The 13436-nt window shown below is 37.4% G+C and overlaps 1 protein-coding gene across 5 annotated transcripts; it reads right to left on the minus strand.

Moving 5' to 3' along the window:
* Positions 1–563: 563 nt before the first annotated feature.
* LOC101207664 (pentatricopeptide repeat-containing protein At5g50990) lies at positions 564–12537 on the minus strand. Of its 5 annotated transcripts, none has more exons than XM_011661957.2 (4): positions 12335–12535; positions 11721–11791; positions 2697–2889; positions 564–2294 (listed from the first exon to the last, which is right to left on the minus strand). In XM_011661957.2, exons 3-4 carry the CDS (start codon positions 2791–2793, stop codon positions 775–777), a joined length of 1617 nt encoding a protein of 538 aa, XP_011660259.1. In that variant the 5' UTR covers positions 2794–2889; positions 11721–11791; positions 12335–12535; the 3' UTR covers positions 564–774. The 5 variants fall into 5 exon arrangements, with proteins under 5 accessions (XP_011660259.1, XP_011660258.1, XP_031736191.1 ...); XM_011661956.2 differs by having other exon boundaries at positions 12272–12535; XM_031880331.1 differs by lacking the exon at positions 2697–2889 and having other exon boundaries at positions 12335–12537.
* Between the last annotated feature and the right edge of the window lie 899 nt (positions 12538–13436).

Consider the following 13436-nt stretch of genomic DNA (forward strand, 5'->3'; position numbering starts at 1 on the left):
TATGTTTGAAACTATTAGATACAAAACTAAAAGTTATTAGACACCATTTAAAAATTTTATAAACTTAAATATAAGTTTGAGATTCATGTCTATTTTGTCCATAAAATTTTAAAACAAAAATTTTAATCCCTCAAATTTGTTCAATTTCTCAAAATGGTTCGGGTTTAATTTTAAGCTAACATAATTCTTATTAGGCTAGAAAAATTTTCACCATGCGAAGATTTATTACAATCACACAAAACAAAAGAATTCTTATCCCCACCAATTATAGAGGACTCTCTCGTGCTCAAAAAACTTTTGTACACCATTCTCCCCCTCAAACTAGAAAATATGTAAATAAAATTTAACTAGAGTTAGCACAATCAAACTTTTTTGAACACGAGACAATTCCACTTTTAGTATTTTGTCAATACTCAACCCGGGAAAAAATTTGTCATGTTCACAAATTAAGCTATCATTGGGTAACTATTTTGCTTTTTTGGTTTTGAATATCAAGTCTATTTCCTCTCAAATTCTTACAATAATTTGCAATAACTAAATTAGCCAAATTATAAAAACAAATATTTAAAAGCTACTTGTTTTAGATTTTAAATTTGAGGTAAGTTTTGGAAAAAACGTTGTTAACAAAATATGACATTGAAAGGTGGAATGGAGATTTACAAGCTTAATTTATGAAAGAATAAAAACAAAATGATTGCGTAACTAGACCTTATTACTTAGTATAATTTTTAAAACGAAAAAGTATCACCTTGTTATTTTATTGAGATGCATCCTCTACCAACGATCACCACAAGAACACATGCCACCTTCAAATTGATGAAACCGGATCCGATCCCTCACTACTATAACTCTACACAGCACTCTTGAAACTAATTTAATCCATGTATGGCAATCATCACAGATCCGCAGGTTCTTTGAAATACTGATCTTTGCCCCAGGACTAGTTTTCAAGATCGCATAAGCCAATGCCATCTTTTCACTATGAAATGATAAGTTCTCTTCCTTCTCCTCCTCAGAGATATCCATGAAAACCAACTCCGTCACAGGCATATATCCCTCCGTCCGAGTTCTCTTCATCAAACTGCATAGCACTTTTTCTATTGCATCGCTTTCTGGATGCAATCGATCACCTGACTTGAAGTGTTGAATGGTACCTCCCAACTCAATCCAGCTTTTTCCACGTTTCTTACGAACTCTATTGATTTTCATCATCTTTCTAACTGTTTCTGCTTCCTTCCATCTGTTGAGAGAACAATATATATTTGATAATAATACGTAATCCCCACTCTTACGTTGAGACATATTTGCAATAGCAACTTCTGCAAGTTTATGATTTTTGTAAATTCTACAACCACTTAAAAGTGTCCGCCACGTGACAACATCAGGCTCTATCGGCATTGTCACGATTAGAGAATAGGCCTCTTCCAGAAACCCAGCTCGACTATAAAGGTCAACCATGACACCATAATGCTCAAGCTGCGGCTGAATTGAATAATGACTTTTCATCAGCTCAAAATATCTACGACCATGGTCAATTAAACAACCATGGTTGCAAGCTGTTAAAACACCCAAAAAGGTGATGGCATCAGGCAGAACACTCTCATGCTCCATCCTCAAAAATAACGATAATGCATCCATTGCAAGCCCATGAATCGCAAGCCCTTTGATCATCACATTCCAAACGGAAGTATCACTGTGAGGAATATTACTAAATATTTCCTTTGCAATTTGGATGCTACCACATTTTGAGTATGCGTCTATGAGTGCACAAGTTAATAAAGAATTAAGCTCAATTTTTTTCTGAGTCATCTGAGCATGAACCCAATGAGTGTTACTAGGAGCTCCGAGTTGAGCACATGCATTCAATATGGAAGCAAATGTAAATCCATCCGGCTGAATATTTGACGTCAGCATCTGTCTAAAGAATCTAAATGCCTCATCATACCGAGCATTCTTCACACAACCTCCAATGATTGAGTTCCATGTTACCACATCACGGAAAGGCATTTTATAAAATACCTTTTTAGCAAATTTGCACTCCCCGATTTTCATAAAGTTTCCAATGAGTAAGTTCATTGCAACTAAATCAAGCTGCTTAGAGCAGAGTATATCAAGAAGTTGATGAACCCGATTAAGGCAACCAACACGTTGATAAGTAGATACTAGAGAGGCGATGAGAGTAGGGTAGTTTCCATATCCAAATTTAATAATTCGTGCATGCGTTTCGATAACAGTTTTGGAATTCATGTGGAAGAGTCTGCAGGCTTCAAGAACACGGTAAAGACTTTGATAATCTGAAAATAGAATTTGTGAGAAAATAAGTTAATATGGCAAAGTAGCAAGAGTAGCAGCTACGTCACTACTTATGGAGATAGAAGAGGTAAAATCATATTCAGATCGTATAAACGACAAATGTAAATAAGCTAAAAAAGGATACTGAATTAACTTAACGTAACTTGCTTCTAAAGTAGAATTCGAGTCACTAATTTCCTTATAATTCCAGAACATGGTAGGGGGCGGAGAAGAAGGCAGAAATGAAATGCAACGAACTCACATGAAATTGAGAAGTGATTGATGATTAGGAAGATAATCGCAAATGGAATTGTGTATTGAGATCAGAGAAGTGCAAGAAGTATACTATCTATATATATATATAGAAAAAGAGGTGAAAAGAGGTACGAGCGAAGAAAGTGAACCTTTGGAATTCGAAGGGGCCGCTGGTAAACCAGAGGCAGAGGTAGCAAGAAGAGCAAAAGTAATCCTTCTGCAGTCCAAGTATCTCTGCTTCAGCATTACTTCAGCTCTGTCTGTGTATGAAACTATAGCCTTCCGGCAACAATACAGTAACCTAACACGACCCAACGCCAAAAAGGAGCTTCATTGCCTTCCCTTTTTCCCCCAAGTCACCAAAGTTATAATTGTTAGGCTAAAATATACATTATGTCAAAAATATATTTTATTGAAAAGAGGTAAAAGAAAATAGATACCGAGTTACGTGGAAACCCGAATATCGAGAGAAAAACCACAATCTGACTTTCTTATTATTATCTCATATTAACAAAAGATGCAAGGGGAAAATAAATAGACAACAAACTTATGATAAAAAAGGAAAAAAAAAATAGGGTAAATCTTTCCTTGGGCCAAAGCCCAATAATTTTAACACTCCCCCTCAAGTTGAGACGTAAATATCAAAGAGGCCCAACTTGCTAACACATGAATCAAAGCTCTATCTGAGAAGCCCCTTGATCAAAATATCTGTAACATGTTGACTGAAAAGGATGTAAGAAATGCATATACCATTGTCCAGTCTTTCTTTAATAAAATGTCGACCAATCTCTAGGAAAAGGAAACACGATGCTATTTGGCCTAAATACACACATCACAAGATAAAGAGGAGACATCAATTCTAGAGAAGAGAGGAGTAAATAAGTACTTCATATATTGAAAGTTTGGCTGGCCCAACAAAAAATGCCACAACATACAATCTTGTTAAGAAATAGTAAAATTGCTTCATATATGAGAATATTTTCGAAAAGATTATAGGAATATTTTCCTTAATTCCTAATTCCTTTCCTCTTTTATTCCCTTGTATATTCTATTTATTCTCCCTTGTACCTATTGTATTAATCATCATAAAATAATAAGAAGAAAAATAGCGTGGTTTTCTCCCGGTACTCGAGTTTCCACGTAAAGTTGTGTGTTTGTCTCCCTTTCAATATGGTATCAGAGCACGACATTGATCAAACCCTAAACAACATAACCAGTGATGGAAATCACACAGAGGAGGCAGCTGCCAGTTTTAGTGCCACCGTTGATGCTCGGATCAATGTTGCCATGGACGAATGGCTTCGCTGCCTTTAAAAAATGCCTAAAAACATAATTCGACAAATCTTATCGTCGTTCGCGCTGCCAAAAACCACCCACGAGCCAGGAAGTTCACACACTGGTCCATCCTATTCAAACGCCACCGACCAACCTAACTGTGCCACCCTCGTCTTCATCTGTTGTCTGTAGTGTTCTCCACGTGCCGATTCGTGTTCTGCCACCTAATTCTGACCGACAATCACTGCTTTTGCAGTCAAATCTGTATGCCTTGCCACCCAATGACCTTAGTTATTATCTTGATGATAAGAATCCTTAAATACACTCAACATTTGAGGTTAGTGGATTTTCGGCACATTCCAACCCTATCGTGCAAGCTTCTTCATCGGGAATAACTCAACAACAACTGAAAGGGCTTCAAAAACAAATTGCAGTAATTGAGGCTACCCTAGGGACGACATCCAACAAAAGATAATAAACTAGTCCTAGAGTTACTACTAGTGGAGGTATCATCGTCAAGAAGATAGAGTCCCTTGCTATGTTGGGCAGTGCCAACCATTCTCCTTGAGCAAGTCCCGAAAAGAAATAGAATCAAGAAAGAAAGTAGCTTTGTAGTTCAACTCAAAGGTGATCTTACTGATAAATAGCAAATTATAGAAAATCTTAAGCACATGCAATACATTCTAGAGGGATAGCCCCTATAAGGGAAATATTTGCCCCTTCCCAGCAATTGGAACCAAATAACCATTAGCTATCTTTGTCCTTTCAATACCAGTGCACAAAATATAAGAAACAAAATTTTCAGAGGAACCTATCAAGTGATCTGTAGCACCTGAGTCTAGAATCCAGGGATTCTTCCCATCGACATTGATAAGACTAAGGGACTAAGGCATACTTGACTAAGCAAAGGCTCCTAGAGGCTAGAGTGAAGGGTGGACTGGGACAATTTTGGTTTACAGTAAGGCCCCGTGGTTGAAAGGTTACAACAAACCCATTCATATAAGCATGCCTTGAATTTTTTTTATCATTTTAGGAACGTTTCTTACATCCTGGAGGACGACCATAAAGTTACAAACACTAATTTGTAGAGTGCCACTATTTCTTGCAATGCTCACAAATAGGAATGGGTTTTCCGTTGTTCTTGTCACTAGGATGGGTAAAGGATCTAGCGCTGAAGGTAGCAGAATCAATAGCGGGATAGTCAGAACACTCATGGCACTTGTATGATCTTCTACAAGACGAACTTCAGAACACACTTGCATTAAGGAGGAAATGGGTCTCTGGCCAAGTATAGACCACAAACAATGTGAAACTTGAGGTTGAGACTTGCACGAAAGTCATAAATCCGATCAGCTTCTTCAAGTTTAGCATATTGTATGTCATCATTCAGTACTAGACTGTCTCTCTACACAAGTCCATCTCTTGCCAGAGTAGGGAAAGCTTATTGAAGTAAGAGGTTACATCCGGAGTTCCTTGCTTGCAATCATGGGCTTGTTTCCTTAGTATATACAGGTAAAAAGCATTATGATGCTTCAAATAGAGTTTTTGAGTACTATCTCATAAACTCTATACTTGCAATCATGGTCAACATGGATGGAATAAGAGAATCCCCTCCTCTCCAAAATCATTCCTGAGAATCTCGAGTGGGGGACGAAGAGTCTCTCTTGTCAAAAAACTAAATTGGTGGCAACCCTCAAGAAACATTTTGACCAATTGTGACCAGGAAAAATAGGTCTGAGCATTCAGCTTCTCTCCTGAAAAGACACCTATAGATGGTGTCATAGAACTAGTTATATAATTTGAAGACAAAGTAGGGAACAAAGTGATGGAACCCGTAGGTAGGAAATGTATTCGATATTATTGATAGTAGTAGAAATAGAAGAAATACAAATCCCCTATTTCCTTATCTTTTAAGGAAGAACATAAAAGATTCTAAACTCAAATCCTAACTAACTTTCCCGCCCACAACAAGGTTTATTTATATTGCTACCCTTCCCTTCACTCACACGTGCCTTTCCCTCATGTGTTGTTTCTTTTTTTCTCTCCTACTGTATTGATATAATATTGGTGGTCTATCATTACTCTCCTTCTCCAAATTCACCTTGTCCTCAAGGTGAAAATCTAGAAATCGCTGCTTCAAATCTTTATATAACTCCCAGGTAGCCTCATGTTGCGGTAGACCTTTCCACTGCACCAATACATCCCAACTTTCCGCTTTGTTTTTCGAATATCCATAAACCTCCTCCGAAACAACTTTCCATTCATGATTTTCAGTTAAACAGGGCACGCCATTTCTATTCTCATCCTACTTTCCAAATACGTTCTTTGACTGAGAGACATGGAATACCGGATGTATAGTAGCATTCTCTGGCAATTCCAATTTATAAGCTACCAGTCCAATCTTAGCTATCACTCTATAATATATCAAAGGAGGTGGCAATCTCCCATACACCGCTTGAAATGGTGTGACTCCCAAAGAACACTTATATGTTGTATTATACCAGTATTCTGCCCAAGGAATCCATTTAATCCACTCCCTCGGCTTTTCCCCACAAAAACAGCGCAAAAAACTCTCCACTCCTCTGTTAACAACCTCCGTCTGCCCATCGGTTTGTGGATGATATGCTATACTGTGGTTCAATTTGGTTCCTGCCAAACAAAACAATTGTCTCCAAAAGTGACTCAATAACACCTTGTCTCTATCTGATACTATGGATTTGGGATATCCATGTAAACGCACGATTTCCTTCACAAATATTTCAGACACGACTTTTGCTGTATATGGATGTTTCATAGGGATGAAATGCCCATATTTACTAAATCGGTCAACCACTACAAATATCACCTCATAACCTCCTGCCTTAGGTAATCCTTCCACAAAATCCATTGATATATCCTCCCACACTCTATTTGGCACTTCTAGAGGAGTTAATAAACCAGCTGGTGAAAGAGCCAAGGTCTTATTGCGTTGGCAGATCATACACTCCTCATAATATTTCTTCACTTCCTGTTTCATTCCTTCCCAATACAACTCTCCAGCCATCCTCTTATAAGTTCGTAAGAACTCCGAATGACCACCGAATACTAAATCATGGTAAGTATGCAGGTTTGTTGGAATTAATTTGGATGTTTTAGATAACACCATTCTATCTTTATACATCAACATCCCCTGCTTTACTTAATACTTACTATCCTCTGCTTCTGCTGTCTCACTTATTCCCTACTTAATATTCTTCAACTTCTCATCTTGATCCACCTCTGCTTTAATCACCTCTATATCAATCACCTTTGGAGCTGTTAATTGATTCAAATGCACAGTTGCTGGTACTCTAGATAATGCGTCTGCTGCTTTATTTTCCAACCCCAGTTTATAAATCACTTCAAATGAGTATCAAAGAAGTTTGGATATCCATTTCTGATACTAAGGTTGAATCACCCTTTGCTCCAGCAAAAACTTTAGAGACCGTTGATCAGTTTTGACTAGGAACTTCTTTCCCAATAAGTATGGACGCCACCTTTGTACAGTCATAACCACTGCCATCAGCTCCCTTTCGTATACAGGTTTAACCCGGCCTCTTATTGCCAAAGTATGATTATAATAAGCAATTGGCCGCTTGTTTTGTACCAATACAGCCCCTAATCCATACCCTGAAGCATCGGTTTCGATTTCAAATGGCACACTGAAATCAAGTAGAGTCAATACAGGAAGAGACATCATCGCTTGTTGTAGCCTGTTGAAAGCCCCTTGTGTTTCCTCTATCCATTTGAACCCTCCTATCTTCAGCAACTGTGTTAGAGGAGCTGCAATTGTTCCATAATTTTGAACAAATTTGCGATAATATCCAGTCAACCCAAGAAATCCTCGAACCTCTCTTACATTAACTGGAATTGGCCACTCCTTTATAGCCCTGATCTTCTCATGATCCACTTCAACTCCATCTCCCGAAATAATATGCCCCAGGTAGTCCACTCGAAACTGAGCAAAACTACACTTCTTATTCGCGTATAATTCATTTTTCCTCAATACTTCTAACACTGATATCATATGGTTCAAATGATCTTCCAATCCTTTGCTATCCATCAGAATATCATAAAAAAAAACACTAAGACAAACTTCTGAAGGTATGGTCTGAATATAGTATTCATCAGTGACTGAAACATGGATGGTGCGTTTGTCAATCCAAATGGCATCACCATAAATTCATAGTGACCCTCATGGGTCCGGAATGCTGTCTTTTCAATATCATCTGCACACATCCTAATCTGATGGTATCCTGACTTAAGATCTTAGTGAACATAGTAGCTCCATGTAACTCATCAAACAACTCCTCAATCACTGGTATTGGAAACTTATCTAATACAGTTACATTATTTAGAGCCTTGTAATCTACACAAAAGCGCCAGCTCCCATCCTTCTTTCTCACCACCAATACTGGACTGGAATAAGGGCTCGTACTCGGCTTTATTACCCCTGATGCTAGCATCTCTTCCATTAATCTTTCCATCTCTGTCTTTTGTTGATATGCATACCGATAAGGACGAACATTTACTGGATCAGTTCCCTTTTTAAGATCGATAGGATGTTCTATCAATCTTCGTGGAGATAATGTCTCGGGCCATTCAAAGACGTCCTCAAGTCTTTTCAACACAACTTCCACGGATTCTTCTATAGTCAACACTTCATCAAACGAATCTTCCTCTTCCAATGACTCTCTCCTTTCCAATGCACGACACTCTACTAAAAATCCTTGATCCTCTTCTCCCCAGGATTTCATGAGACTTTTTAAACTGACCCTTGCCTTTGTTAGGCTTGGATCCCCCCTTATGGTTACCTTCTTCCCTTGATGTGTAAAAGTCAAGATCAAATTCTTCCAATCCACCTCGGTTATACCTAGAGAATACAACCATTGCATTCCCAATAGTGCATCCACCCCTCATAACTCCAAAGGTAAGAATTCATCAACCACCCTCCAATCTCCTAACATTATTTCAATGGCTTCACAAACTTCTTTTCCTTTAATAGTTGTTCCCGAACCCAAAATGACCCCATAATTTGAGGTAATCTTGGTATTAATCTGTAACTCCTTAACTAAACCTTCTGAGATAAAATTGTGTGTAGCTCCACAATCTATCAACACAATAACTTCTCTTCCTTGTAACTTTCCCTTAACCTTCATCGTTCCGGGATTGGATAGCCCCACCACTGAATTTATCGACAATTCTACCATTGTTTGTTCTTCTCCTGTAACCTCAATTGTGTTCAACTCCTTCTGTTCAGTGCTATCTTCTTCAATGATTTCATATTCAACATTCTCTCCCATTACTACCAGCATACATAATTCCCTATGCTCCTTAGTTTTACACTTATGGTCATGAGAATATTTCTCATTGCATCGGAAACATAGACCCTTCTCTCTTCGTGATTGAAACTCGGCATCAGAAAGTTGTTTTGTGGGACCTTCTTTTCGTACTTCTTCATTTGAAGTCCCTCTCAATGTAATTGTCCTCATCGGCCAATTCATACTCCCCTTATTATCTCCAGAATTCAGTCATATTTACTTTGGTATTGCTTCCAGAACTGCTCAATTTTCCTCCTGAATATCCAGGAAGGTTTGCTTCTCTTCTAATATCCTCTTTGTTTTCTACCTTCTGAGCAATCCTCATCATCTGTGATAATCCCTTAGGTTCATAGAAATCCATTTCAGCTTGAATCCATGGTTTTAATCCCGACATAAAGGTTTCTTCTACCACCTTCTCAGGTAAGTCGGATAAAGGTGCTACCAATTTATCAAACAGATTTCGATACTCCTCCACGGTCGTCGTCTGTTGTATACGCAAGGATCGACCATACAATGAGCCCTCCCTCGTCGATCGGAATCAAACTAATACTCTCTTTTAAATTCGCCCAATCGGTAAATTTCTCCCGCTCTTCTTGAGACCGATACCAATTTAAAGTCGGGCCTTCGAAACTAATAGTCGCCACAGTCATTTTTTCGAAATCAGTAAGTTTATGGATTTGAAAGTACCTTTCGACACGAAATAGCCACAAATCGGGATCGTCCCCATTGAAGATTGGCATCTCCACTTTCTTGAACTTATTTCGATCGTCATTATTATCCTTATTCGTTTTCTTCTCTTCGTTCTTCGGTATACTTTCGCGACTTGATGATCCTTCGCCTTCGCTATTACTCTTCATCAAAGTACTCCGCATCGACAATTCGATAATCTTCTCGTTCATCGTCGATCTCTCTTGTGCCGCCGATTCCATAAATCGTATCATCATTTGATTCTGTCTTTCCATGCCCTTCGCCAGATCGTTCAACGTTTTTTCTATTGCCGTTAATTTTCCTATTTTTTTTTTGATTCCTTGAATTTCTTGACCAAACGTCTCTATCTTTTCTTCAATTCTTGTTTGCACCATTTTCGATTTGCTCGCCCAGAATCACGCCTCTGATACCAATTTGATGGAACCCATAGGTAGGAAATGTATTCAATATTATTGATAGCAGTAGAAATAGAAGAAATACAAATCCTCTGTTTCCCTATCTTTCAAGGAAGAACATAAAAGATTCTAAAACTCAAATCCTAACTAACTTTCCCGCCCACAACAAGGTTTATTTATATTGCTACCCTTCCCTTCACTCACCGTGCCTTTCCCTCACGTGTTATTTCTTTTTTTCTCTCCTACTATATTGATATAATATCGGTGGTCTATCACAAAGTAACCGAGTTCTTGAAATACATCATCCAGTCGGTTGGTTTGGATTGTGACGAAGATTCACCAACTTCAAACCTTGATTTATCGTAGAGTTGATCAAGCCTGGTACCATGGATGTGCGGCTGCTTTATAGGATCAGAATGCAGCGGCATGTGAAAAGAGGCAGTACTGAAACGAGGGCAGCAGCAACACGTGGATGTGCAGCTGACCAAAAGGGTGCTCTGGCTGGAACAACTTTCAAATAGTCTTTCAACGAAACCAAAACGTTCAAACAAACTTTTAGCACCTTCAAAAACAAAGCTTTCAATCTTTCATTTGATCATATCTGTCAACACTTTAAATCAAATAAAACTTCCGAACTGGCTGCAACTTTCAATCATTCAAAACTTTCAAACACAGAATAGGAAAGATGTGTGCTTGAAATAGCCTAGGGAAGACGTAAACCTGAAATAGCCTAGTAGAAATGGTTACTCATCAATAACACCATCAGAAATGGTTACCTGTCGGTAACACTAGCAGAAATGTCAGTTAACAATTGAACAGAATAGCAGAAACTTCTATTAACAACCAACCATAAACAATAAAAATATTTAACAACTAACCAGAAACAACAAAAATGTCGATTACAACTGACCAGAACAAAAATGCTGATTACAGCCGACCAAAACAAAAATGTCAAACCACAGAAAAAATGTGCCTTCTCACAAATAAGCTTTAGTCAAAACAGACTACAAAACTGGCATATTCGGGTAGCTCCAGCAAATCAGTTAGACATATTTGTCAAATAGAAATTTCAACAACATAACTCATCAGAGCAAACCATTCAAATCTTTCAAAACACTTCAAACCATTCAACTCTTTCAGAACTTTTCGAAAGTAACTAAAACCGAACACAGAAACAGCTTCAATTCAAAACCTGTCAAAAAATACTTCCAACTATAATTCAAAACAATAAAATAATTTTATTTAAAAGAATCAACTAAAATGTACAAAATAATTTCTGTCGATTCTCAAATCATAAGAAACCATTTAAAACATTCAAACAAGTTTAGTCAGTTTCAAATAGTGGAAAACATACTTCAAACATCCAAAACACACGTTCGTTCATTTATCAAACAGTAAAAGTCAAAACAATCTTTATCAAAATTTACATTGTTGATAAGATGTAGAAACTACCAACCTCAATCGTCAATCCAATAACTCTCAACCCGCAAATCCACTTTCTTGGACAAACATCAACTCTTAGAACGCCTAAACAATAAAAAAGATGTCAAAGTGTTCGAATTAGTCAATTTAATTAATGTTCTAATCAATCCAAGGGCTTAATGTGATTAACAAAGAGTTGCGTGACAATACTTAGTTTTGGAATAATAGGTGCATGCGTTTCAATAATAGTTTTGGAATTCAAGGGGAAGAGTCCAAAAGCTTCAAGAACACGAAAAAGGGTTTGATAATCAGAAATAGAGTTTATGAGGAAATAAGGTAATAGACCAAGATGAGACAATGGGCAAAGAGGATACTGAATTAAGTTACCGTAACATGGTTCTAAAGTAGAAATTGAGTCACTAATTTCCTTATAATTCCAGAGTATGGTAGGGGGTGAAATGAAGAGAGAAAAGAAAAGCAATGAACTCGTGATTGAGGATTAGGTAAATACAAATGGAATAATGTATTGAGATCAAGGAACTGCAAGAACAAGAAGTATAGTATAGTAGGAGTGAAGAAGTGAACCTTCGGAATTTGAAGAGGTTGGTGGTAAAACAGAGGAAGAGGTAGCAAAAAGGGCGGAAGTACCTTCTGCGGTCCAAGTATCTCTGCTCCACCAACATCTTCACCTCCGTCCGAATACTTTTCCTGTAGCCTGCCGGCACCGATACAATAACCTAACAACACCCAACGCCGGAAAGGAGCTCCATTAACTTCCTTTTTCCCAAATCACCATAGTTATGGCAAATTTAAAAACCACTCCTAACCTACCCTCATAACCTGTGTTGTTACACTAAATTATACTAAATGCTAAGGACTTCATATTAATAAAACAACACTCTTCTTTTTATATTGCGAATATGATAAAAATGAAGTTTGTACCAGCTTGCTCAGCCCTTAGACGTGATGTGATGCCAGTTAAGATCGTTCGTCTCAGCAATAACTTCAACTGACACATAACATAAACACTTCCAAAACATTTATAGAGCAGAAGTCTTTTATTGAAGTAAACGGTTAGATTATACTTTGAAATTCGTAGTGCAACTTATAAAAAATCCTTTAAAAACATATCATAAAAAATAAACAAAACATAAAGATATAAATATTTGAACAATCACAATATTATTTCAAAAAATGTCTTTGCATAACAAAAACTAAGGGCTCGTTTGGTAACGTTCATGTTCTCTGTTTCTTGTTTCATGTTGTTGATTTCATGTTCGTAATTTCATGTTCCTTTTTTTAGATCAAAAAGCAGAAAATGTGTTTGATAACTATTTTTTGTTTCTTGGTTTTATTTTAATTTTTTTCTATTTTATTCACATTTAATTCAATTAAACATCAAACAAAAATATATGTCATCCATTAAACATAAAAAATAAAAGTATCAAACCTAGATTGGAAGGTTTCTTGTAATCTTATGGAGAACGAGTGAAAAATGAGATCTAAAAGACAAAGCTGGCAAGAGGAAGACAAAAACTCACGACTAAGAGGAGGACCGAAACCCACGACAAAGAGGAAGACAAAAATTCATGGCGAAAACACAATTCACACAAAGAGGAAGAGGAAAACCTATATCCAGCGAAGAGGAAGGAGTCGTGTAGAGAAAGACGATGAGAGACGAAGAGGAAGACAGTGAAGATGATGAAAGGAAGAGGAAGAGGACGGAAAAGGAAACCACGTGGAGAGTGGT

This window comes from Cucumis sativus, chromosome 1 (assembly GCF_000004075.3).
Source record: "Cucumis sativus cultivar 9930 chromosome 1, Cucumber_9930_V3, whole genome shotgun sequence".
Classification (NCBI taxonomy): Eukaryota; Viridiplantae; Streptophyta; class Magnoliopsida; order Cucurbitales; family Cucurbitaceae; genus Cucumis; species Cucumis sativus.

Bases quoted from the DNA above. Each gene is read 5' to 3' on its own strand.
- LOC101207664 (XM_011661957.2), bottom strand. From the start codon at position 2,793: ATGCTGAAGCAGAGATACTTGGACTGCAGAAGGATTACTTTTGCTCTT. The intron at 2,295-2,696 runs GTTCACTTTCTT...TTCTATTTTCAG, and splicing joins GGCCCCTTCGAATTCCAAAG to ATTATCAAAGTCTTTACCGT.